Raw genomic sequence first — 26,686 nt, forward strand, 5'->3', positions numbered from 1 at the left:
GCTTTGGTGAACTTTGACCCTCAAATTTGTATCTTTGACCAACAGTAAACTGTCTTAACACTGTTGACCTTTAGAGGTATGAATAGAGGAAGCTATAGATGGTTTAAAAAGAATCTAGGATGCACGGGCATCAGTGGGGAAGGAAATATGTTTCCACAATGTCATATTAGTTTGTCTTTTATTTTGTAATAAGCTCACAGGAAACCCGTAAGATTGCTGATTAGAGATTCCTTTGTTTGCAACAGTCATCTTTGCGTTGTGTAACGTTTTTTTAATCCCCATGCCACCTTTGATGGACGTCAGCTCTGGCAGATGATATGATGTTATTCCAGTGAGAAACGGCAGCTAGTAGCAATGATAATGCTGAACAAGACTGTACACAAAGTCAGCAGCACAGGCAGAGAGATATGACCTCTGTTTGTCCAGAAACATTAGCAGACAACATGACTTAAAAGAAAAGAAGCCCGCTAACGTTAGCATAAAAAAAAATGTTAGCATGCGGTTTTCCTGCTGGATGAGAGCAGAGACACACTCATTCTTGTTACTGTGTTTGTGATAGTAGCATGTATTAAAATCCTGCTGTTTCTTCAACATATACTACATGCTGGATACATATCAGAGGTGCTACACTAATGCAGAAACGGAGAGATAACTACAGTGTAAACAGGCAGAGCTTCCCTCCTGATAAACTGTGTCAATACAGGATTTAAACAGTTTGATCAGCCACACAGGATCATGAACACGGAAAATTATAAGCAGAACAACGTGATACATTTTACACCCAAAGCACTCAGTCTGCTCCTCTATCAGCTTTACTTTTGCAATTTGTGCAGTTTTAGGCACAAAAGCAACTTCACAAAGCTCTTAGTCATTTAAGATCACTGTGCTCTGACTGCGCATACATTTCACTAATGACATGACTCAGAAACCCGTCTATTGTAGTTTATTAGTTGTGTTGCACTGTCCAGTTTTAGTTAATCTCCTCTGCCAGAATATAAACTGGTTCACAGAAGAGGCAGGGTTTAGTTTTAGTTTAGTTTGTCTTTGTAGAACTGTGTGTGCTTATAACTACTAAGCACTTAGCAAAGTTGTTAGCTCGAAGAACTTTTTCCCTCTTCAGTAACTCTTTGCTGAATGAATGATAAAAAATGCTTAGCATAAAATGTCAGTTGGCGATAAAGAGAAAATAAAAAGAAACTGTGGGAGCAATTGTGACTGACTAGCGCTAGCATGTTCCAGACATGCTAGTTTGTTAGCATTTGTTGCCAGCCAGAATTACTACTGACTACATGAATGACTAGTTCTGCAAATAGTCCTTGGGTCACCATCCTTCAAGAACCAAATACTTTGTCAAGATGCACAGTTCACTTTTGCTGTTACTGGTACATAATGACAGTCTCTCAGTTTTGGTCTAAGAACAAATCTGTCAGTTTGATGTGTCTTGTGATGAATTCACTGCAACTTCAAATATATAAACACTGTAATAATAAATCAAACTCTATGACTTTTCAGCTGATTTTACAAAATACCAAATACCTAAGAAAAGCAGGAAGAATATAGCTATAAAATACAATGATAAAAGCACAGAAAAGACCAAAATTACTATTTGTACAGTTAAAATAAGAAAAATGAAACCTCCCAAGTAGCCCACTAAACCAGCTTCTCTAAAAATGAAAAGGAACTCAAACAAAAAAAAGAACAGATGGCTTTGCACCATTACTCTTTTATTCTGTCTTTGCTTTATCTGTGCTTCACACATAACTTGAAATATTTCAGTTTTCCCACCACCCACGTACTACATATACACACCATCACCCAGGTACAACAGAGCTGAGCACCCAGTTAGATGACATATCTATTATGTCTTGTCCTACATGGTAGAGCAGACGGCTTCAGGATCTAAATGTGGGAGCTGTCACTTTGAGTCTATTTCCTTTGAGTCAAATAATCTGACTTGGCCTTAATCAAACACAGCAGGCTCAGGTTTACTCACCACCTGATATCACAACAGTACCTGCCTTGTTTTCTGTATTTTCAGTTGATGACAGCCCTTCTGAGTTTGACTGTCATATATCAAATCTGTAATCACGTTCACTAACATCCTCGCCCCGCTGAGTCCTCCGCTTTATCTAAGATCTGCTGTGTGGTTCACACTCATATACTACACCTGCATGCAGAGATTTTAACACCTATATAATATGATGCAACCTCTGCTGTTGACAAAAACAACAGTAAGTCACAGGATTGTATCACCAGCCACGTACATTACTGTCTACAGCTTTAGAATACTTGTCTAGTTTACTGTGCCACCTATCATTGACAGTGACATTTAAAAATGTATCAACATATTTTTAAACCACTATTCTCTCCCAGAAAGATTTTTTTTTATTTTTTAGTTTCTGATTTGTCTTACTGCTAAACTGTGAGTTTGCCAATGTTTCCAGCACAGGAGTCATAATATTCACATTTCTTGTCAGTGAAATAGAGAGAGAGGCTGCATGGAAAGTTGTTACTTCAGTTGAGCTAAATGAACGTTAATGTAGATATATATACTGTACCAGCCAATATTAGTATCGTGTTCACATATCTCAGGACGCATGTGTCAGCATTGTTTATTTATGTTAAATAAAGACTGTTGGATGATTAATCAATATTGGAATTTTTAACAACCAGATATCAATATAAGTATCAGCCTCAGAGATCCAGTATTGATCGGGCTGTAATGGGTGAATCAGAATTTTTTTTTTTAAAACAAGCACGACTACATTATAGAAGGTTATGCATTTCTAAACCCCTCCGTTGTTGTTGACTTATTTCCTCTCTTTCTTTCCTAAATGTAAAACCCAATGTCCAGCTCCTCTCTGAAAAAACTCCAGGGGAGAAATTCCCTTTTATATGAGGAATATCCAGGCTGTATAGGAGATTTGGGCTGTTGAGAGTTGAAGGGGTTAAGATTACAAGTTCTGCTCCTTTTAATATAGACATGAGGTGTAAAGTTGACATATATATGTTACATTGTACGAATTGTACATTTTGGTAATGTAATGCTATACTGATGCACCCATTGTACAGTACAAAACAAAAAACAAGCATGACTATCAGCTGTCAGCTTTGCCACCAGCTGTAATCAGGTCTTGTGTGTGTGTGTGTGTGTGTGTGTGTGTGTGTGTTTGTGTATGTGTTTGTGTTTGTGTGTGTGTGTGGATTGGGGTTAGGTATTTAGTAGTGATGTTTAAGGATAGGGTAAGGGGCGAGGGAATGTATTGTATCAAGGCGAGTCAGCACAGCTTAACTGAAAAAGCCTTTTTAAATTAGAGGCGAAGTTAATGGTGAATTTATCTTTAAGTTTGTGAATAAAATTAATCTGTAGTATATTACACTGTTGCCCATAAAGTTGGAATAATTGTGTTTTCTGACACAATCCTCTGTTTATTCCTATTTAAATGCATCAGTAATCACTTTGGAAGAGACTGACTACTAAAGTTTTGAGAAGATATACACTCTCTGTCAAGAATAAATCACATTGTCACAATCATTTCATGGAAAGAGGTAAAAAATATTTTATTCCAACTTATGAGCAACAGTGTAGGTTCAATGAAGTCTAATTGCATTGCTTGGCAACATCCTGGTAATGTAGCATTTTCCATTGAGCGTTATATCAACCTCTAAAGTATTCAAGTGAATGAATGTCTCAAAGGTGCATTTTCCTGCCTTTAAACAACTTTAATAAAATACACAGGATCATTTACATCTACACTGTAAAACATTGCAAACTCGTTCAACTGTGTTCCCCTGCTGCTTTAAAAATGTGAGCTGACTGAACTAAACCTGAATAATTGTTGTTGTGACAGTGTAAAGACAGCTAAATTAAGTTCACAAAATCTGTTAAGTCACACCAGCAAACATTTATTTTTAGATTTGTTTCCAGCCGTCTGCCACTGTGAAGAGTCAGTTCTTCATCTTACAGCTTCAGCTGCTCAGACTTTGCTTCTTTACTTTCAGAGGGAACCACTGTGACTTATCTTAAAATGTATTAAAAGACACACTAGTTTCTATCATGTGTGTCTACAAGAAAAGGGTCTGCCAAGAGTTTGAACCGTCAAACGATGTATGCTGGAACATGCTAATATGCTATTATAGCTAGTAACCTAACAGACGACATCACATCGGCCCAATCCTCGCTTCTCTTCATTGGCTCCTGTCTGTTTTAGAGCACTGATCACTTTTAAAGCACGCTGAGGCAGAGTCAGTGACTTCTTTTACATCACTTCTTAAAACTCATTTATAATTGACTTGCTCTTATGTGATGTCATCTTTTTATTGTCTTTTTTACTGTGTGCGTGTGTGTGTAAGTTATTATTACTATGTTCTTTTTGTTTTGTTTTGTTTTTTACAATTTGTTAGATTAGTTAATGTGAAATAAACAAAACCTACATTTGCATTAACCTGATGATAAACAATTTGCTCTGGGAGGAGCTAGGCCTTCCCGCCAGTAACCAGACACAAAAGAAACAGCACTATGAATACTTTTAGGTTCTGCAGAACATAAAATAAACAGTTGTTCTAGACACATCTGCAAGTACTGAATTAGTCTAACTTAAGCCAGTTATTATTAACCCTTTCATTGATCTGTCATGCATATAGATATACTCCTACACCCCTAGAGTTGAGCTACGCACCAGCCTCCGTTGCTTGATTGTCAATTTGTATTGAAGAAATCTTTTCAAATGCTAATACAGGCCTGCCACATGTAGCGATCCATCTGTCTGATCTCATTACACTGTACCAATAAAACTGCCTGTCACAGTTTGTATTTTTTGATAGTGACACTTTAGTGAGATGATTCATAGCCCTTTACTTTGTCTCACTGTCAGTTTCTTTCCCAACCCACGTACTCATCTGCATAATTGATGAGAACTAATGATCAGGGCTTTTATAGAGAGCATGAAACCCCGGGGTCACACGGCAGTTCACCTGTTGTTGAACCAGACCAGAGACTGATGGTGTATTTGGGGATTGGATTAGACTGTGGTCATGGATGGCAGATTAACATACAGGTGTGTAAACAGGATTTTTGAATTGAATCTCTGGAGTATTTTGGAAAAACCATGCAGGAATCGCCCCCCACAGCCTTCCTGCCACAACCTCCTCTAACCTCCGTGCTCCCCTGACTGTAGGTCAGTGTTTCGAAACTAAGTGGGAGTGGCCAAAGTGTAAATGTGCTCTCCCACTGCGAGACAATGGGCTGAGCCAAGATTAAATTAGAAAACCACTCTTCTCCACAAAGCCTGGTTAAGCGACCTCTGACGTTCAGTGACTGCTTCCTAATCTGTCCGCCTTATTGTTGTAAGCAGCTCTTACTGTTGTCTATCCTCTCAGCCTGTGGCTCTAAAGGTCCCAACCAATCAGAACGAGGCGATTTGACTTCCCCTTCCTGATTAACTGAGCAATATCCAATCACCGGCATTGTTTTCTCTGCCTTTCTTCGCACTGTGCAGCTCGTGGTTGTGTTTGGCCTGTGTGGGGATTAGCGGATCCTTGCTTGTTCTGGGTAGAACTGTGACATCAGGTTTCCCTACGGATTGACATCATGTGTAAATTAGGACCTTGTTAAATGGGCAGTTTCGTGTAAACCTTTATGACAGTCAAGAAGATGGAGAGAGCAGGATAGTTTTGAAGTTTAAAGTTGATCATTTGTTTACCTGAGTTGTTGTGGATGTGACTGAACGGACGCTGTGCAGTTCCTGTTGAACTGCTGCTGACCTGTTGCTAGAAGAATAGAAGATAGTCATAGTGAGAAATCCTAATCAGAGCCTGTTTATTTTATGTGCGGCTGTTAATGTTTCTGCTGTGCAGGAACAGGTGGAGGGGAGTCGTGTGTGTGTCTTGAACTCAACATCTGGCCAATCACAGCTATTTTTGCTGCTCTGTGAATTGGACTCAATTTAATAATGATGAGGCATCTACTACTGATACATCCACTTAGACCACACTTACAATTGAAATGAATACTTTAAATGCTTATAACAGTTGTAATAATGGACTCAAAATAATGAACTTGATGACACAAAGTGAATAAGTAATACAAGCTAAATACTGTACTAAATAACTATTGATAAAAAGTATATAATTGAAATCTTTTTAGATTTGATTTAGTTTTCTCTTAGTAATCAACTGTTAATTCATTATTTAAAGACAAAGTAGGAAAACTGAATTATTAATTTACACATTTAACAATCTTTATAGTTTTTATCTTTCGGTTTTTAGCCACGCTAACGACATGGCTCTAGGAATGGCACTGGTTGCAACGGCATTGATGAAATTGCAGTTGTTTTTTAAGTTAATTGTTTTATTATTTCTGTTTAAACTAGAGCTGAAACAGTTCCTGGATTCATTACAATCATTTGACTGAAAGTCCATCAACATCTATCTTAATAATTGATTAACCGTTTCAGTCATTTTTCGAACATTATCTGGTTCTAAGTTCTCAAAGGTGATTATTTGATGCTTTCTCTCTCATAAATGACTTAAACTGAATATATACAGTATATTGGCTTTGGGCTGCTGGTTGGAAAGAACAAGGCATTTTAAGACATACCTGGGAAATTATTTATGAGCTGTTTTACTCTTCTCTGACATTTTTCTGGCAAAACACTTCAGAATAATTGTTGGTTTCAGTCTAAATTAAACACTCTATTCTGAGGGCCTTACGCAACCTTAGTAGCTTTAGTTGTTATGAATGGGTGTAACAGTAATTGTAGTGTCAGTTGAAGGTTGACAGCATTCATTCTTAGCTGTCTTCAGGTAAACCAGTACATTATGTGTGTGTGCTGTGTGCTAATGTCAGTTTATTTATCCCTCTTGTATTACCTCTGTCTTCACCCCGTCCCACTGCCTCAATCTGTTGCCAGTTTTGTGTCAAGTTGTGTCCTCTGTTAGCATTTTGTTTGAACTAATGTCTGTTTTTTTTTCTTTTGTTTTCTGTCTCTTGTCTCCTCTTTTTTTATATATATATCATTTGTTGTCGTCCTGTGTGGCTGTGGCTTCTTCCACTGCTGCTGCTGTTGCTGATGCTGCCAACCCTGCTGCACGCAAACCTACCACCGCCAACATCTGGTCAACAACACACCATGGACGTCCCTCCTCCCTCGCCCTCTCTCTTTAATCTTTATCAAAAATCTCTGACACACTTTTTCAATCCCTTTCACTCTCTCTTGTTCTTTCTGTCTCTACTTACTTTTTTTTCCCCTTCCTCTTGTTCTTTTTCTTTCTCTGTCTCCACCCTTTCCCGTCCGCTAGCACCATGCAGAGTTGAGAGAGCACCATGCCACCTCCGGTAAGCCAGTGACCTTTCAGAGGAAGGGCTAAGGCCAGTGCACACAGTCAGGGGAAGGGCCAGGGGACGATTGAACATAAGGGAGTGTGTGTGTTTCAAGTAGGGCAAGTTCATATAGTAATGCACCTATTTTACACAATTTCTTTTAACAAATGTATATTTTAAATGCATTAATTTTGCCACGGTATTGTCTGCTCTTAGGCCAGCACCTTAATTTCTCCATCAAAGGTCCAGCCTCATTAATGAATCATTAACTGCAGTTTGTCACGGATTAAAATTTGCATGCAGTCTATTCTTGTGACATTAACTTTGCTTTCTCTTTTGTACAGGCTGTGTCTGTCTAGCACCGCTGCCTCCTTAAAAAACATTTACCACCTTTTCTTCAGTGTTTTACCACCTTGTTTCTCGCTGCTCTTCTAGAGGTTCAGACCTTACAGGCTCAAATTAAGGTCAGAAATATTTTGAGCTTGTAAAGTGTCGTTCACAAAGAATTTCAAAGTTTATAGTTGTAAGTCGATATAATAAATCTCCAAGAGAAATTCAGGTTTGTGCATATGTAGAAAATATTTGTATGAGGAAAAAAGGACGTGTGAATAAAATTTGTGAGTAAATGTCACTGTTGAGGTTTCACAAAGAATGTGAGAAGAGAAGTGTGAACATCTGTGTAAAACTCAGCGCTCAAAGTTCCAACATTTGTGTTTGACGCTGAAGTTCTTACACTAGAATCTGATAGGACAAAGACAATCCAATAACGAAGCAGAGTCTAGTCAGAGTACAAGTGATTCTATTACTTTTATTACTTAGTTTGACATTTATTTATTACTTTAATTCACAGTCTATTCTTTTTTTTTTAATATGTATATATTTTTAATCTTTTCTACACATGTACAATCTTGAAGTTCTTGTGCAGATTTATTTACAGATTTTAAAAGGTTGATTTAGAAAAGGAATTATTTGTGAATATCAAAATCTTTTTTGACCTTAATTTGAGCCCATGTTAGCAGCGAAAAAGTGTCTCAGCATGTGCCGTATATGTGCCTATATTTGCTCCCGTTTGCATGTGTTTTTCTTAACCACTGTCCTCTTTAGGCTACCGCCACCTGTCTGGCGTCTGCTGGCAAAGTGCTGCAGCGTGTATATGTAGTGTACCCGTACAGCCGAGAGCACACATACTGTACATGTGCACAGCTGCATTTACACATCCACAACAACTCACCTGCTGAACACGCGCTGCTGTGTGATAGGACAGACAGGTGCCGACGTGGCTGGATTATGATCTGGATGATATAATATCTTTGTTGTATGTGTTTGTGTTTGTGTGTATCAGTGTGCGTAACCTACATTCACAGTGTGTTGAGGATGCATCCCAGTGGATAGTTTAGAAACTGGTTTATTTGCTATGTTAAGAAGAGATCAGTTACCTATGGAGAGAAATTAGACCCAAAATGGTCACGAATGTTTATTACATGATACATAATTTTAGATGATACATAATCTTAGGTGTTCACAAATAGAGCTGTTCAATTATGGCAAAAATCATAATCACGATTGTTCTGATCAATATTCAAATCATGATTATTTAACACAATTACTCATTGACTTTGGAAACACCATGCATTTCTTGAACTTTTTCCAAAAACTTTTTAACAGTGGTCTTTCTTGAACTTTAAATACCATCAACGGAAAAATTACAAAATAAATAATAAAAAAGAAAAATAGATATGTAATATCTAAATATATACAATTAAATGTATAACATAAAAATTAATGAAAATAAATTTGATCAGAATGAATAATATCATATGAATAATATATGTTATAACATTAGTGTAGTTCCACAACCTACTGAAAACTACTAAACATATATTCAGTATATAAAACTAATATAAAATATGAAAATAAAAATGAATTAGACAAAAATAAACGAGATCAAATTTGTTATAGTGCTCTGCACCAACATCTTGAAAACTCCAAACAGTAACTCAGTCCAAGGAAATTAAAGGCTGCCCCAACTCTGAACCAGCAAACTTTCTCAAGGTGACGCACTCCTACATACGTTGCTAACATACGCTGAAACGTAACCAGGAAGTGGATGGGGGGATGATTTTCTTTGGGGGGATTAAATTTGTTGCAAAACAGAATGCGGCGCAATAATCGTTTTATCTTGATTATCTTGTTTTCATAATTGCTGGAGGCCAAAATCATAATCAAAAATGAAATTGGTTAGTTATTTAATCTTAATTAATTTTACAGATGTACACAGCCTGAATAAATATTCATATTTTACATACAGATTGTGCCTGTTGGAATGTGCTGTTAAAAAGTAGGAAATTTGTTTTTCTGAATAGACAGAGTAGCTAGTCACTCTTTGAACGCATACATTCACCAACTATAGACTCTGTCCCAGTTTTCCACCAGCACTTAAACGCAGCGTGCGTGTGTGGATCTGTGTGGAGCTGGAGACCAGGAAACGAGTCTCCGGACCCATGCAAATGTAACCTAATAACCTAAATAATATTTTTAGATATTTGTATACACAGGAAGATTTTTAAAAATGATCTGTGAAGTTAAAGTTAAAAAATCGGTACACTTAAAACCCCACAGAATAAAACTTTTCATGCTCTGGATCTGAATTTTCTCAACTTGATTAACCCCTAATTAGAAATCTCCTCTCAGCTCACGGCTGATTTTTTCAAATGAGACCTGTTTTTCATATGGAGTGAACCTCACAACAAAATCAGGGAGTGTCTTGTTAAACAAAGATACAACGTTTTTAATTTCATGCATTTATTTTGGTCCTCTGCCAACCAAACAGCTCACATTGCTAAGCAATAGCATGGCTACTTGCTTCATTAGCACCAGGTAAACAAGGTGGATGGATAAGGGACAAACACACATATTGAGGTTATCAGCAGTCATGAAACACATCTTTTCCAATCATGAGACTTAGATGAAAACAAATATTATATAAGTTATTAAAATGTGTCATGAAAGTGAAGCCTGCACCCAACAGATGCTCCACCAGAGGGCTGTCAGTAGATGTTCTGTGATCTTAAGTAAGATGGACACATGTCTGATCTCCCTCTCATCATCATCATTTCTCTCCCTCTCTCTCTCTGTCTGCAGCTGCTGTAGTGTGCAGTGATGACACCGTCCTTCTGACCCCAGGCAGGATGAGCCAGCGCCAGGTGAAGGAGCGGGATAAAGAGAGGGAGAAGGAGGCGGGCCTCCAGACGCCCAACAGGGAGCACGTTGCCACCCCTTCAACCCTCAGCCCAGGGGTCAGCTACAGCCACGGTAAGATCATAGTCTCAGTTCCCAGAATTAGAGTGGTTTGAAAATATACTCATGGCTTAAAGGCCACATAGCTCATATTTTTTCATTCGTTAATGATGGAAATTTCTCATTATGAAGGAAAAAAAGCAGTGGGGATAAAAACAAACTTTAAATTTACAAACAGTGCCCAGGGCCTTTATTTACCTCAAAGTGAAGAACCAGGCCTTTATATTTGAGACTGTCACAAGAGACAGGCCTGCATTTCTAATCCTCCTGTTTTATGATTATATTTAACAACATTTTAGTGGGAATGCTCCCATTTGCCTTGTTTATTTGCTGCTGTTCGTTGATCATGGAAACTGCACCTGATCTTCTGGGAATTGCAGCATAATTTACTATATATTTCCACAGTAGTCATTAACATACTGAGCACTCAAACTGAGTTTCCTGTTTGAAGATTTTGTCTTTCTTCCTCTCTGTGTTAATCTTCTGTAATTTATACGATACACTTCCTGCTGTTGTTTCACATTAAAGTGAGACACTGTCGTAATTGAGATCAGAAATAACAGGTTCACCCTCTTACAAATGTCTGTACGAAGTGATAAAACACACTGTTGCTCAGTTCAATACTCGGGGGTTTGGTCGTTGTAGTCTTTGTCTGGTAAGACCACTAGGACCACGCTCATGGTGGCTAATGTTAGCAAACTGACTTTTCTGAATCAATCAGCTGACTTTATGACACTACACTACCATTATCTCATAATTTCCACTCATTGCTACAGTGTAGCAACATTTGCATAGAGTTGCTTTAAAAATCTACCTGTGATTCAGAGAGAAATTTCTCACAGGACAGATTTCATACATTTGCACCTTTTCTTTTTATTTTTTATTACGAATCCACTCACATTTTCTGGTACTGCTGGTTCTGTTTCATGAGGCTGGAGGCAGAGCTCCACTTCCTCTGCAGCAATTGTCCTGATAAAAAAGGAATGAATATTAATTGGTTGCTGAATAATCAGAATGGCTGTCTCATAACAGAAAGGTCACAGTGTGGATGAGTGCAGCAGCAGCAGCAGCCACATATCTCACTGAGCAAACCACTGAACCTCCCACATGCTCACTGAATGTTCAGCAATCCAGATAAGAGCACTAACTACATGTAAACATACTGTATCACACTGTATGCACCACTGAGCTCTGCATAGACCCTGAGCCTCTTAACATTTTTAATCCTGCTTCCTTTGTCTTTGTTTTCTCTGGTTTATGTTTCTTTAGATTTAAGATAACACTTAAGACCCTTAAAAACACACTGGTGGCACTGGACATTTCTATCCCCAGGACAGCTGCCAATGTTTAGTTTAATTTTTTACCTTTCCCAGAAACTCCTGGGGGGGAAACAGTGACTCATACTGACTTTGATGACTGGTTCTCAGCCTGCACATCTACAGCTGTAAACCCGCAGGATGGTTTGGTTTATATCTTTGTGTTGCTTTTGTGTTTCTGTGATATTGAATTTCTGTATTCAATGAATTACTGAGCTGCTGTGGACATGTGTGATGTACAGCTCAAAATAGCCTATGAATCAGCTGATGTGATATATCATGAATACCAGACCACGTTAGCTGCCTGATCCCCATAGCCTCGATAAAAACCCTGTTATCCTCAAGCTTTAGCTTGGTCATCCGAATCTGGCTGAATCTGCTTTTGTTGATGTTCATTTGGGATTTGTATGTCTCCCTGATGGAGGTCCCCTTAAAGCAGAGAAGGAGCAAATCAAAGAGAGGTTGTGTGACTGTGGAGAAGGAAGCTCAAGGGTAGATTTGGTCAGGGTCTTACATCACCCTTCGTGCTGCCTGTACCGTGTTCTTATGTTACAGTGCCCTCTTGTGGATTCTTTGCTGTGGTTATTCAACAGCTCTTCAGTATCTGTCTTGTCTTGTTCATACACTTGGGTCTTGTTTTGTCACAGCATTGTGAGTCTTTGTTAGTTATACAGATGTATGGTGTACAGAAGTCATCAGCAATTTAGTGGAAGCAGACGGAAATATTGGTCTTAAAAAAACAACTCTAAATTGAGTTACCTACAGAGTTCTGTCCTGTATGTAAGTATTGTAAGAATACCTGTCATTGGACTCACTGTTGGCTGATAGTTCTGATATTGATCATGTCAACGTTACAGCTAAAGCATGGACATGAACCTGTGAAGGCAGAAAGAGGGAATGGTTTTGTTGCTGTGACTGGTTTTATGCATTCCTATAATCCACCTAAACGCTCTCACCCTTGCACATTAGTCCACATACATGTACTTATTTATTTATATTTATCTAATTTCTGTGTATTTTTCTCATTTGTCTTCATATTTTATTGTATCTTAATGCAGCTGCTATCTGATCTATCTATCTACATTTGATTGAAACTATTTTGGGTAAATCTGCTGTTCCATGTTTGACTGCCACAAGACAAATCCACTTGTATTTATGCAGTAGCAGTAACAGCTCAGTCTGTTTTTTCCAGTTTGTTCCAGTTTTTTGACAGTTGTAAGTCACTTTCCTACCACGAGAGGGAGTAATCATAACAGAAAATTCAGTTATATCCCTCTTTGTTTGTCAACTCACATACATAACATACCTGAGATACATAGTTGAGTCTGTGCTTCCCCTGTAGGATCATTAAAGTATCATCTTATTGCACAGAGACTTGTAAATGCGACTCGTGTGCACGTACATGCTGAATGTTTTCCTTACATGTGTGGTCATCAACGTGCACTATGGTCATCATCAATAAGATCTGCCTTCACGCCATATACACGATCCTAGTAGCAGAAGTTAAAGATCCTATTCCTGCTGTTATCTGGAATCAGTCCTGCGCACTGTCCCGTCCACGTGAATCACATTAATATCATCAAATGAAATGAAATCTTTCATTCCTGAGAGCGTTAAGTGTAAACATGATACAGCAGCAGTGAACATACAGGCCTCTGCCCAGCTGCTTCACCTTCTAACCGCCACTGCATCTGTGAAACAAAGACTCAGTAAGACGCATAAAAGCTTTCCCTGACCCTCAACTCCCTTCAGCCCCAACATGGGTATCCATGGCAACTGATTTCACTTCAACTAGCCCTCGGTCTTGCGTCAATGTGATGACAGTGTGTGCTTTGATTTGTTTTTCTTGACCAATGGTAAAATATTCTGTGAGATATTTTGCAGTGATATGACTGTAAATGTTTAATGTGGGGTTGAGTTGTGTGTTTGATTAAGCAGTAAAGAAGATCAGAGTCACAGGGTGAGGACTGCTGGCTGCTCTGGCTGAGTTATTTCTGAAGTTGAGAAAAGGAGGTTGGAGGAGTTGTGTGAAAATTCACAACTAAAGTGGGAAGAATGACAGTTCTTTCTCTCTTGGTTATTTTCCATGGCTCATTTTAGTCAATGCTGCTCAGCAAACAATAACCATAATTTAAAGAGGGTGATTTACTCAAGGTAGAACATAATTCCAGTTGATTGCACTGCTGGAGCAAATTGACTCACCTCGGACTGACCTAAAACACCACTGCTTCAAAACCTGTGTTTACCCGTTTGGGCAGTTATCACACATCTGAAATCTTTCTCAGTCTTTTGGGATGTTATTATGAACAAAGTTCTGCACAGAAAGCAATTTCAAAGTTTTACTCTCTGCATTTTCCTTTAATTTGCAAATCCCAATGTTAGCAATCACATTGGAGAACTATGGCAGTTTATTGGCCATTTGACACAGTAAAATACTCTCCTCCAACTGCGTTTATTTTCAGTGTGAAACTAATGCTAGACTATGCGGGTGCTTTTCCATATACATACAGCAAAGGTTTTCAAAGTCTAAGACTGTGGGCCTCCTCTCACCCCCTCACCCCTCCTTAGTTTACTTCATTTTGCTCAATTCCTCTGGGATCATGATTATGTTATTTGATCCCATAGACACTCAACAATTGAGCCAAGAGCCTAATAATGCTATTTGACACAACTTGAGACGAAACCAAATACATAAAAAAAGTCAGTCCTCAGGCTTTTATCAGTTTCTGACTCTCGGAAAGTGGGAAAAACTACTGTATCTCTTTAAACAAATCACACACATTTAGGCTAATTTACATGATCTTCTTGTGATAACTAATGTAATATATTGTAATCTCTTTCCCTTCCATTCACTGAGCCTCTCCTGAAGCTGTTTGGAGCCCCCTTGGTGAGGCCCGCCTCCCACTTTGAAAACCTCTGACATACACTGTAGCTCAACCAGTACTGGATTTTAGAGGCTGCTACTGAACATTATATAAAATACCCAACAATTTTCTCCTTTTTCTTTTTTTTGCACATAACAAAAACAAAACTTTTAGGACTTAAATTTGGCTACTGTACAATTATGCCCCATTCACACAGGATTGACATTACACGCATACTCACTCCAGCTGGGTTTAAAGTCACTGAAAAGGCCAGGTTAATGTTAAAATCACCCAGCTCCCCCAATGACGCAAATCCAGTTCAAATGGGCCATTAACAGGATATTTCACAGTTGAAAAATTATCCTGTCTGTGCTCTTTGATGAATAAATGTATATATAAGACGCACTGTAGTTGTGGAAACCAAGATGACACCATATATGGACCAGTAACTGAACCTGATTTCTTATTTACATGGAGAAAACATGGGAAATAATCAGATTACTATACTACTGGATGAATGACTCAGACAGACACAGGAAACTTTACATCTCCAACTGGGATGTGCAACAAGCTTAAAAGTTTCAACTCATACCAAGAATAATTTTCCTATGATTTCCTTTGACTTATGATAAACATTTTTTTTCAATTTTCTCTTGATAATAACTTAAACTCATGTTAAGCTACGTATTTATTTAAAATTTTCTATTGATTATGTTTGAGTTTCTCACTATATTTCCCAATTATTTAATAAATAAAAAAAATCAGCCAACCAGACCACATTCTCTCATCCGAGTTCTCTCTAATGCCTTTGGGCCGACGATATAAAGTGCCCTTGATGAGAACTAATCATTACTCCAAGTCCTTTATTCCTTCTGCTATTAGGCTGCTCAACACAGAGAATACTCATTGTAAATGATTGTTATTTTAGAGTAATTTATAACATATGTGTTCTATATATTGCTTTTATTTACTCATTTTATTTATTGTTTAACTTATTGTAAATGTCCCATGCCTTTTAATATGTTTCCTATGACATTTTAACTATATGTAGTTGGTTGGTTGTCTGTTGAGACTGAATGTATGGACTGGGAAGCTACAAATGAAATGCCCATGGGGGATAAAAAAACTGAAACTGTCTGAACTGAACTGAACTAAACACAATCATCATCCTTATCGAAAATGAAGAAAAGACACACATACACACACACACAAACACACACGCACGCACACACACACAATAATGACCCAAATCAAATATTGACAGCTGCCCTCAAAATCAGTTAAATAGAGATTAACAAACTGGTCTCTATTTATAGTAAATTCTTGGTGTATTGTTACTTTATGATACAGGCTGCTTTCATAATGTAGCTGGATTGTTGTTTGGGTTATTTAGTTTAATGTGAGTGTAGTTGCATCATCACACACGCCCAGACAGATTCAGGTGTCTGTGGTCTGGTCGCTCTTTATGATTCACTGAGAACAAAAATAAACTCAGGTGGTTGTTTGACAAAGCTCCTCCAATCGGCTTTGAAGCCACTCTCGCTTTAAATGCCTTTTGCTGACTTGCTGTCCTCTTTCTAGGTAAACAGAAAGTGTACCTGCACTGGAGAGTTAGAGAGAGAGAGAGAGAGGTGGAGAATGAGAGTGACACAGGACTGATTTTATGGAAGAGGATAAGATAGCGAGGGAATTGAAAAAGAGATTAAAAACAAAAAACCAAAGAGGAGATGGAGGGATGAAGAACATGTAAATAAAAGGGGAAGTGAGTTCGAGAAAGATGGGAAGTAAAGGAGTGAGGGAGCAGGTGGGGTCAGCGCGGATTTAAGCTCAGCCTCAGGGATTATTCCCTGTCAGACGGAGTTAACGACAGGGAGGGGGCCGGTCTTATCTGCACCCTCAGCCACTGCCAATCCAGCGTCCCTTCTTCCGCCTGCGCTCCCGTCCAATGAGTGGCTGAGCCCTGGGAGGCTTGAGCGCTAAGAGGAACAAGGCTTGACAGTGGAGATATGTACCATAGATAACGGGGAGTCTGTGGAGGTAAAGGAGGACAGGACGACGTGATGGAGGATAACTCGGCCTTGGGGCCTGAGCTGTTCTCGGACGGCCGGAGGCTCATCTGGACTGACACCATCTGGATCTAAAGTACGAGTGATTTTAGCATGATTTGGGAGATAAGACCGCTGTCCACTTCTTGACATTGCTGCACTTTTCTTTAAGTTTTAGCCTGAAGGGAAACAAGGTAGAGTATGAAGTACCAGTTTACATTGTAGTGCTTGTTAGTGTTTGAGCTAGAGCAACAGCTTGACACCTCTGTTGTCTTAGTCCCTGCTAACATGAACCCCCCCCCCCCCCCCCAAAAAAAAAAAAAGATTCCTGATCTGTGCTGTCTCGTCTCTTTCTGTATTGTGCTTTTATACGTGGCTGTACATTTTCTGTGTGATGTATCTCTCATGGGGGCTGAAGGAAGATCACACCAACGTAAAATCGCTTGAACTAGCTAAAGTTGTCATATGGACGGAAACAAAAGACTTGATTCTTCAGAAGCCCTGACTGTCTTAACGTGAGTCTGGGAGGAGAGAAGTACAGCAGAAGATGTCTGCAGGCTTGTGTTTAAAAAGCCTCTTTGTTCTAAAGATAATCCCAGGCTTACAGGGTTTCCTTGGAGCTTTTATGTAAGACTAGAGATGTTTGTCTGCAGGTGACCTACTGCCGCCTATGTATCACTTGCATTGCACAGTATCCAATGAATTGCAGCTGGTGGGTTACTGTGTCATAGTTTGTCTGCATGTGACTTGTGAAGGGAGTTTCGCTCAGTTTCACCGCCAAAAATATTTTATGCGACTACAAAGCAAGATTATTCTGTCAGTGCTGTCATGATGAAAAAGTTTCTTTCTGGTCAGATGAAAATAATAATTAGACAGATTATCAGCTCAGAAAGCTTTGGGGTTTTTTTTCTCAATCAGCACACTGTATCTGATGGAAGCTTTTCTGAAGAAATTTACATTTCCATTTGTTAATTTATTCAGGTAAAAGCCATGTTACAGCCATGCTATCGGCTCCGTGAGGCTGTAGTTTGGGACAGCAGAGGTTCCAACTGAATGCTCACATAACATGCTCAAATCTCTGAATCTCTGAATACAGGCTGTGTGCATTTCTCTGTGGACTGAGCACTTTGATGCTTTCACAGTATTAATATAGAACCTAGACCTGCTTTATAGTCAGAAAAGACATGGAAATCTCACTTTATAAAATATGCAACCTTCAAAGGGCTAGAAAGCAAAATATTGGACAAATTAAAATTTTGCCTTGATTTATGGAACTAGATGAAAGGTCATGGGATCACCAAAGTTATTACAATTCATCCTGAGGGGAGATGCTTCCTGCTCCCTGATATATTTCATATTCAGGCAAAGTCACGAGCATGGCTAATAAAAAATGGGAACAGTACTGTGTTGTGAAATCAGGTAATCCCTGTAAATGCAAATCTAGCAATAACTTTGGCCCGTCCAGTGAGATTCAGCACGTGTGTTGGATTACTGTTCCACAGGGCAGCTATAGATCCTCAATCACCCCTCTGTTGGCCTGTTTGGCACAGCAGCACTCCCTATACCTGACACCAGCTCACCTGAGACACACGAGACACAAAGTACTTGAGCATGAGAGATGGAAATAGACGAGTGGATTAAACTTGTGTAAATAAAATGTTTGAAACACAAATATATTTACCAGGAATGCAGAAGATTATAGGAAGGAAAAAATGCGGGAATGGGAATGAATGACAGATTGAAAGCAGACTGAATGTTTACAGTAGGTTTAAGCCTTGCTTGCTTTTGGATTTGTACAGTTAGTGAACGTGGTGAGGTTTGGCTTTGCCAAATGGGGAACTCAGTAGGAGCTTCACTGAAAAATGACCCAGATAGTGACTATACTTAGCTGATTTTTTTTCTCAAGAGCCACTCAAATGCCATTGGACCAGCAGAAATGGACGTTTCCTCTGTAAGCAGGTTAATTAGGTCTGGGATCTGAATTATACATACTGAACATCCTAATTACCTGTGTTAATTAAAGCACATTTGAGTGAGGCAGGCAGAGCTGCAGGTTTATCAGTTGTAGATTCATCAGTCAGCTCAGGGGGCAGTTTACCTCTCCAAGCTGTCTTGGATGAAGTGTCTCTGTGGACAGTTGGTAGCAGGGAGTCACATGATGCCAGCAGAGTGATTTTGTAGGGGCTGAAATGAAAGAGAAAAAAAATGGCAGATCAGCTGAAAGGAAGATGCCAGTGGACTGTGGAAGGAGCCTCACAGACTGGGTTTCAAAGATAGGCCCAATGCCAAGTCTATTCATTCCTGCACAGATACATTAACCACACGTTACCTTGCAGAATCCTTTTATCAAGGTACACGATCTTCTCACTTGCTATGAGACATCCTGATTACCTTAATCATCTTCCATGGCCTTCAGCACAGAAACTAAGCAAGTCTTCCTATTTTTTTAGTTAAACATTACATGGATACTCACAACATGTGAAATAACTCAACTTCTCAAATGCATTAAATATATAGAAAAATATTTACCCGCTTGCAGTTTGTTCTGAGCCACATTTATCCATGAAAATCAGCTATGAAACTGTGTCCTAGCTGTTTTTTTGCAGTCGGTGTCAGTGACAGCATTTGTTTTCAGCACTATTTAACTGTATTCAGGGGAAGCACATGTTTCAGTGCAGCATTCAGCGACCTGTTAACCACCACAGTGAATCTAAATACAGACTCTCTGAACTTTAAAGGCTGAATATGGTAAATATTGCAGCATGATGATGTATTTATTGAATTTTATTTAAATTTTAGTCTATCAGGTTGGCCAGATGAATGTGTTTGTCAGGTCTGCGGCCTGTTGTTGGAAGTGATTTCCCGGTTTACATCTAAAGAACATGATATGTCATTCGTCTACTGGTGTGATAAAGTGCTTCCTTCTGTCCCCAGTAGTCTATGTTTTGTGATTGTATGTGCTCGTGTGTGTGTTCTGTAGTCTGATCACTTCTGTCTCCATAGCACTCACAGTTGACAAGGTGCAGGGAATACGTTGTGTGGTTATTAAGAGGAGGATGTGCAGAGAGTTATCTTAAAGGGACATTTCACTGCTTTTAATGTGGATATTATAAAATACCACTGGTATAATTACAGTGCATACATGTATTAGTATGTATTAATCCTGTTCACCTACAGAAGGCAAGCATTTCTGCTTGCCTGAACAAAGCAGGCAAAACCTGTGCATTTATCATAAGAAACTATTGAACAATAGCTACTTCTGCAATTAAATCATCAGTGTTGCTGGTCAGGTGCACACAGTGTTAGGCAGACTTGGGTTCTGATAGACAAATCTGTTTTGCATCCAGATCCAAGTTGGTACCAACTTGTTAAACTCAATGTGTCACAGATCTCTTACTGAATCTTAAATCTTTGTTCTTAGTAGCAAAAAGAAATGTACAAATATCCATTCAACCATTGAGAAAAAGATCTCACAAGCTGTTCTGGATCTTTTGATTATGTCACATGATCTTCATCAGCTTCCTCAACTGCTTTTCTGATGGTTAAGAATGAACTTTGAACCTAAGCTTGAAAGCCAGCGTGGACGAGAGGTCCTTAAAGTGTATGGAAATTTGAACGTGTACGTTACAAATCTATGACCACTGGGTTAACAACATGTGCTGATGAAGATTATACGATGTGATCAAAAACCATAAGCAGCTTCTAGTGAGGCTGTTTGTTAACTATTATTTCTAATATCAAGAATGTGTTGCCTTTTAGCCAAATGGCAATACCTGTAAAAGCATTGTATGTAGGATGGAGTAGGTCGTGTATGACTTTGTGGCTTAAAGTTGTTTAAAGCAGACATAATGCTGTATTTAGATTCAATAAAATCCTATCCTCCAGACGTGGAAAGCAACACCAATGTTAACTCATTTCTCTACCACGTTTTTCTTCTATTGAAGTTAGCATTCTAACCAGCTAGCCCAACTCGTCACTTTCTGATAGCGACTCACTGTAGCCTCTAATCTGCCCTGCAGATGTAGCGCTGCTCAGAGGACCTATTCTAACCTCTTTATGGCCGAAGCTCTTGTCAAATGACAATTACCAAAGCCTGCTCCTGGCAAGAAACCACATTCAAGAAACCTGGAAATAGCCCCTTTAAACCGTAGCTTAGGGTAAAAGAACTAGAGTAGTCGGTGGCCCAGCGATGTCACATAAACCAGTACTTCCTCTGCAGTGATATCATTCAGCACTTAAAATACTTCCCATACTTCCTATAGTGACTGGCATCATAGACATACCATCCATATGACTAATCCTTTGAAATAAGGTTGAAAAGCAGTGAAGTGTCCCTTTGAATCTGTAATGATGAATGAAAAATGTAGCGAGTGATAGTCCTGATGAGATAGATGAGATGTGGAACATAAGTGCTATTTTCCAGCTAAGATGCAGCTCTCCTACCCATCCAGAGGAGAGGGAGTAGGAGGGGCTCAGCTTATTCGTTATTAAGTACTTACAGGCTGCTGCTTTCATACACACTCGCAGAGCAGAGAGAGAGACTGTGTGTGTGGGAGGAAGGGAGCAGTTGGCTGAAGAGGCGAGCAGCATACTGCACCGGTTCAGTGTCTGGTGTCTGAGATACTCTGTGTGTGTGTAAGTGTGTGTGTTTGTGTTGATTTCTTCGCTCGTTCACTAGCTGTGTGGGACAGATCGGACTGTCTCCCGAACCCCCTCGACCCTCTACCCTTGAGTATCCTCACCACTCCCCCACATCCCTCCCTCCCCGCTGCCCAGCGAGGGGAGCTCCCGTCGGCCCCATGATGAAGGAGGAGGGCCTACTGAATCGTCGCCGTTTCTCCACGTGCGGCGGGACAGCATCTCTTCGACCTCCGCATCCGGACGGACGCAAACTCATCCGCAATGCCTCCTTCGGGGGCTATAACGAGCTGTCACCCATCTCTCTGCCAGGTTGGTGTACGATGGTGTGGACACTGAGACGGAGCTCCACACCGGGAAGTGTTGCTGACCCTGTAGTTTTATCTTTGTTTTTCTGTAGTAGTGGCTTGAAAAATGTCTTTGGAGTGGTGAAGCATGACTGTGGTACGTTTTTGTCAGATGCAGTATTGACCGTCAGTGGCTTGTATTAGATTTTGCTTTTTAAACTAAAATGAATAGAGTTCTTATGATCACTATGAGCTAGTCTGGATTCATCTGATTTAGGGCTGCTCGGTCTTGGGGTCCAGAGAATGGATTTTGACTGGGTTTGGAAGATTTGCCTACATTGTCATTTACTGCTCAAAACTTTATGCACCTAAAGGCAAACATTCTCATCTTGGCATAGAACAAGCCTCAAAGACAGCTTAAAAATCTGTCCGTAGACACAGTCAGAGGGCTCCCTCTTCTTGTTTAGAATCTCAGTATAAACGCAGATGTCTGCTCAAAATGAACTTGTTAAAATGACATTGCATCTTTCCCATTCTAGAGGCAAACGTGTTTATAGCTGTTCCAAACGGCCACACTTTAGGGCAAAGAAAAAATCTGCCATCACAGAGACGGAGGAGACGTGATGATTGTTTGTATGTGACATGTCATGCACATTCCTGCTGCCTGTTTCACGTCTTTCCACTGACCAAGAGTTGGAGGAGATAACAGGCAAAGAAATGTAGCAATGTGCCAACAAAGGCAGTAAAGAAGAAAACTGCAAGCTAGTAAACATGGATGTAAAAATGCCTGATTGGAGATATTAAAAAAAACATTTTCTGAAGTGTTTCATGGGAAAGGGTTATATCTCAAGGATACACACAATGTGCTTTGGTGAGAAAATGGTAAATGTAAATATGACTATGTTGTATAAGGAAATGCTCAGTTGTTAAAGGTCACATTAATGTAACTGATCTCCACGCCAATATTTAAGAAAACAGAATCATTTCAGCTTTAAAGGCTTTTTTCTTGCTCATAGCTGACATGTTTGTAGTGACTGCTTACTTTAAGGACTCTCTCTCCTCTCTCTCCACAAATAGAGTTAGGCTTACAAAGCAGATTAGAACAGTTTAAACAGGTTGGTGCTACGGGACTCCAGACTAACCTTTTATATTGGTTGCACTGGTGTGTCTAACTTTTTCATTAAGTGCAAAGTTCAGGCTGTGGCTCAGGAGGTACAGCATGAACTGGCTCCTCCAGTCCACTTGTCAAAGTGTCCTTGGGCAAGATGCTGAACTCTAAATTGCCCCTGACGGCTGTTCCATCAGTGCATGAGTGTGTATGGGTGAATATGGCAAGCATTGTAAAGCTAGCTTGAAAGGCACTATATAAGTGCAGTCCATTTACCATTTATTTATTTTCCATTTAGGTGCACCCAGAACTTTGTATCATAAGCAGCATTTATCAAGTCTTTTTTTAATGTTTAATGTGCTGTAGGTCGAGGAGGGGTACAGGGCGCAGTTTCATACACACATGTCTTATTTTTTTCCTAACCTGCATTCAGCGAGGAAGAATATCAGGGTCAGAGCCAATTGGAAGCAGAGTAGGGCAGAGACTTCGCAGAATGCGGTTGGGTAAAAAGAAAAAATGCACACATACACATACAGAGGCAGACCTGATAAATGTCAGGTACACCTGTGCTACCAAAGAAAATGATTGGTTGCACTTGAGGGACGACCGTGGAGCCGTGTGCAGACTGCTTGATGAACGAGGCAGGACTCAGATCTCAGCTCAGCTGGTTACTCAGGTTACAGTGATACCTCTCTGAGAGAGTAGTGATAATCCTCATTTTTTAGAAGAACACCAAATCCCACAGAACACTTTGGATTAAATCAGTTTAGTGTTCATTTGCAAAATCTCTGCCTCTTTGTTTGTCCTGCTGAAAGGGACAGCGACCTGGAGGCAGACAGCTGGCAGCCTCTGGAGCTTTGAGAGAGAATGTTCTGATCCACCTTCACAGATGACTGTTATTAATCCAGGGGAGGCTGACTGTGCACAAATGCCGTTCTTCAGCACTGTCACACTTTCATGCAGTAATTCAGACTTATCCGACCTGATACAAACTTAGCCCTGTGCTGTTTGCCACTGTGCAGCTGTGTCACATTGCTGCTTTGCTCAAAGGCATCTCGACAGCAGTTGTTCGTCATTGTCTTCCCCTGTTCAGACCTTTCCATGTCTGGGGATTTGGGCTGGTGACCTTTTGGCCATAAGCCCTTTTCTCTCCCCTCTGAACCAGCACCGCCTCCAGCTATACAAATATCTCGAGCTGCGAGACGTCGTCTGAGTCATGGTGTTTTTTTTCTCTCAGTCAGCTCCCAGCCTTGGTGCCATTCATCCTTATTTCAGACACTCTGCTAGCAGGCGCCGGCTTTAAGAGTAACTGCAGGAGACAGCTGGTGCAGGCGGGTCGCATTTATTCACTTTCTGTCTTTTGTACCTTCTCTTACGTTCTGTGTCTATTTCCCTGTTTTTACACCCACCTATCCTCCAGAGTAGAGTCTGCTCACATGATCGTGCCTGCTCTTTACATTCAGGATTTGTACTTTTTGAGGCTGTGTCTCTTAGAAAACAGCTCACGGATGATTGATGACTCAGTTTTTGATGGTATGCTGGTAATGTGAGTGGTGTCAGAAGCTCCACATTGTGGACATACTTGCCAGTCAATTAATTGTCTCTTGGCATTTAATTTGCTACTGTGATTGGGGCTGCGTCTCTTTTAAACATTTTCATTACAAGTGCAGATGCAATGAGTTTCTGTGCCAACATATAGACTTGTTTGATGGTTCCACCTACTCAAATATGAGAATTTGCAACTGTGCCATAACTTACTGTACACCTCACTGTCTTTCAGTGTTTAATTTAAATTTTGCTGTAAGTACTTGGATGGCCAAAAGTGTTTCTTTAGTTTTTTTCTGGGAGCATTTTATTAACAAAAGCTGCAGTTTGATCCTCCTAAACCTCCTTCTAAAAATATCAGAAGACAGGACAATAGGTCATCCCCTGCAGTCTACCAAGGACTGAGGAAGAGGCCAGCATTTGGCAGTGCACATGAACCCCAGTGAACTATAAATACATAACCAGCATAAAATAGCAGCCATGGTAATACAACCAGGCTAATGCCCCCACTCTCATCCAGACACGTCCTGCTTGAAATATCATCCCTTCAAAGAGATAATGTGCTTTTGTGTCGTCAAGCTGCCTGTGTGCAGACAGAATAAAAGTATGACCCTGTTAATGTGGGTTGGGACCAGTTCATCTCAGTTGTTATGTGTTTGTTTGTAAAATACTCAGACAGGCTATATAAGAAACAGGTTAGAAGGCTCTGATGGAGACCTGGAGATTAAAATGGGCAAAGGCAAGAACAGGCTGTGCTGGTCTGAGTGAAACTCTAATTTTCGTTACTCACTGTTAAAAGCCTGCATCCCACAAATACACTGAAACAATCCATTATTCATCAGTGAAATTACTGCCTAATATCTTACCATTAAGTGAGAGAATACATTCTTTTATGTGGCCTGTGCACTTTCAGCTGTTTTGTTTACTGTTGTTTCCTCTGTAGCCAGGGCCTAACAGCAAGGGGAATTGATTTGGAGGTTGAAAATGGGACCTTTCTAAAGCTAATAAGGTAGTGGAAAAAGCCGTACCCTTTTGGTCGATAATTAGATGGAATCACAGTTCATCCTGAGGTCAGCATGACTTGGCAGACTGTGTGTTGGAACATTGAATGGAGTCTCTGACAATGAAGATAAGATGAGTTTTTGATTATATACCAAGACAAAGTGGCACACGACTGTAGCAAAGAACAGAGGTGGGCTGTAGGTTGAATATAAAACACCTAAAGGGATATAAATAGTTTAATTTGATACTTTTCCCTTGTTTTTATTTGAAGTGTTGATCCATAAGAGGATATATATGTGGTTTTAAGAACAGAAAAACCATCACATTGTAGTTTCTCTCAGGCTTCTCTCTGGAGCTCTAGTAACAACAGGTCGCTTAGCCAATCAAAAGAGAGCAGACTCTGAGCCTCTCTCCTGGTTGGCTGACTGTTTTCTGAATGAATGGAAAATATAGCAGATATCATGTAAACACTCAGAGAAACCAAATCCTGCAAGGTCAGATGGTGGCTCCAGCTGGGCAGAGCTTGGATCGTGGCTGAGAGAGGTGACTGTATGGTTGTGACATCACAAAGTTGCAGAAGTCCTGACGGTTGATTCTAACGCTCAGTTTCTGAATACAGACTGTGTGCATTTCTCTGTGGACTGACAGCATGAAGGTAGATGTCAATGTGTTGTTTGATTATAAAGCAGGTCTAGGTTCTATATTAATACTGTGAAGGTATCAAAGTTATATGGGACCCTAAGTATGAAGTAATGTTTGTTTTGCTTCAATGGGCAATTTCACAGATTTTGCTTGAGGATCCTCATTAGGAGTAAAAGCCAGCCAATGAAAAGAGGTGTATAATATCTCTTTACCTCTCGAGGAGCTTTCGGTAGTCTGATGATGTCATAGTAATGTCATCAGGGTTATCTCATATTGGATTTGGAGATCACAATCCCAACTTGTAACCCCGGCTTTCTGTTATAAATTTGCAGGGTCAATGGCAGATGACACTGAGAATCTCCACTAATGAAGGAAGACTGTGTGTTAATATGAGTTTGCAAGTTAACTGAGCTAATGAGTTCCAATATTAACAAATATCTGTGCTTTGATAATACTCGGCAGATTTATACTCACACTATGTTACATTGAATAAAGGGATTCAGAGTTTGGCTACTAATTGGGCAGACATCTAAAATCAAGTTAGCTGTCAGTGCCAGTGAAGTTTTCCCACTTGTATATCTTTTCTCTTCACTGGCTGTCTTTCAGTCATTGTAGATCTGG

At 39.8% G+C, this 26,686-nt stretch overlaps 1 protein-coding gene across 5 annotated transcripts in view; it reads left to right on the forward strand.

The window, feature by feature from the left end:
* The window catches only part of osbpl8 (oxysterol binding protein-like 8), a 100,609-nt gene that overhangs the window by 44,442 nt on the left and 29,481 nt on the right, over window positions 1–26,686 (forward strand). For 3 of the 5 annotated variants that reach the window (XM_023408725.2, XM_023408728.2, XM_087174684.1), the window contains exons 3-4: window positions 7,300–7,336; window positions 10,463–10,633. In XM_023408725.2, the coding sequence (XP_023264493.1) occupies window positions 7,300–7,336; window positions 10,463–10,633 (208 nt within the window). The remainder of the gene's footprint in view (window positions 1–7,299; window positions 7,337–10,462; window positions 10,634–26,686) is intronic. The other 2 variants (XM_087174685.1, XM_087174686.1) reach the window with 1 other exon arrangement.

The sequence above is a fragment of the Seriola lalandi genome, unplaced genomic scaffold, assembly GCF_002814215.2.
Source record: "Seriola lalandi dorsalis isolate HSWRI2012SDOR001 ecotype SW California unplaced genomic scaffold, Sedor1 jcf7180002054371, whole genome shotgun sequence".
Classification (NCBI taxonomy): Eukaryota; Metazoa; Chordata; class Actinopteri; order Carangiformes; family Carangidae; genus Seriola; species Seriola lalandi.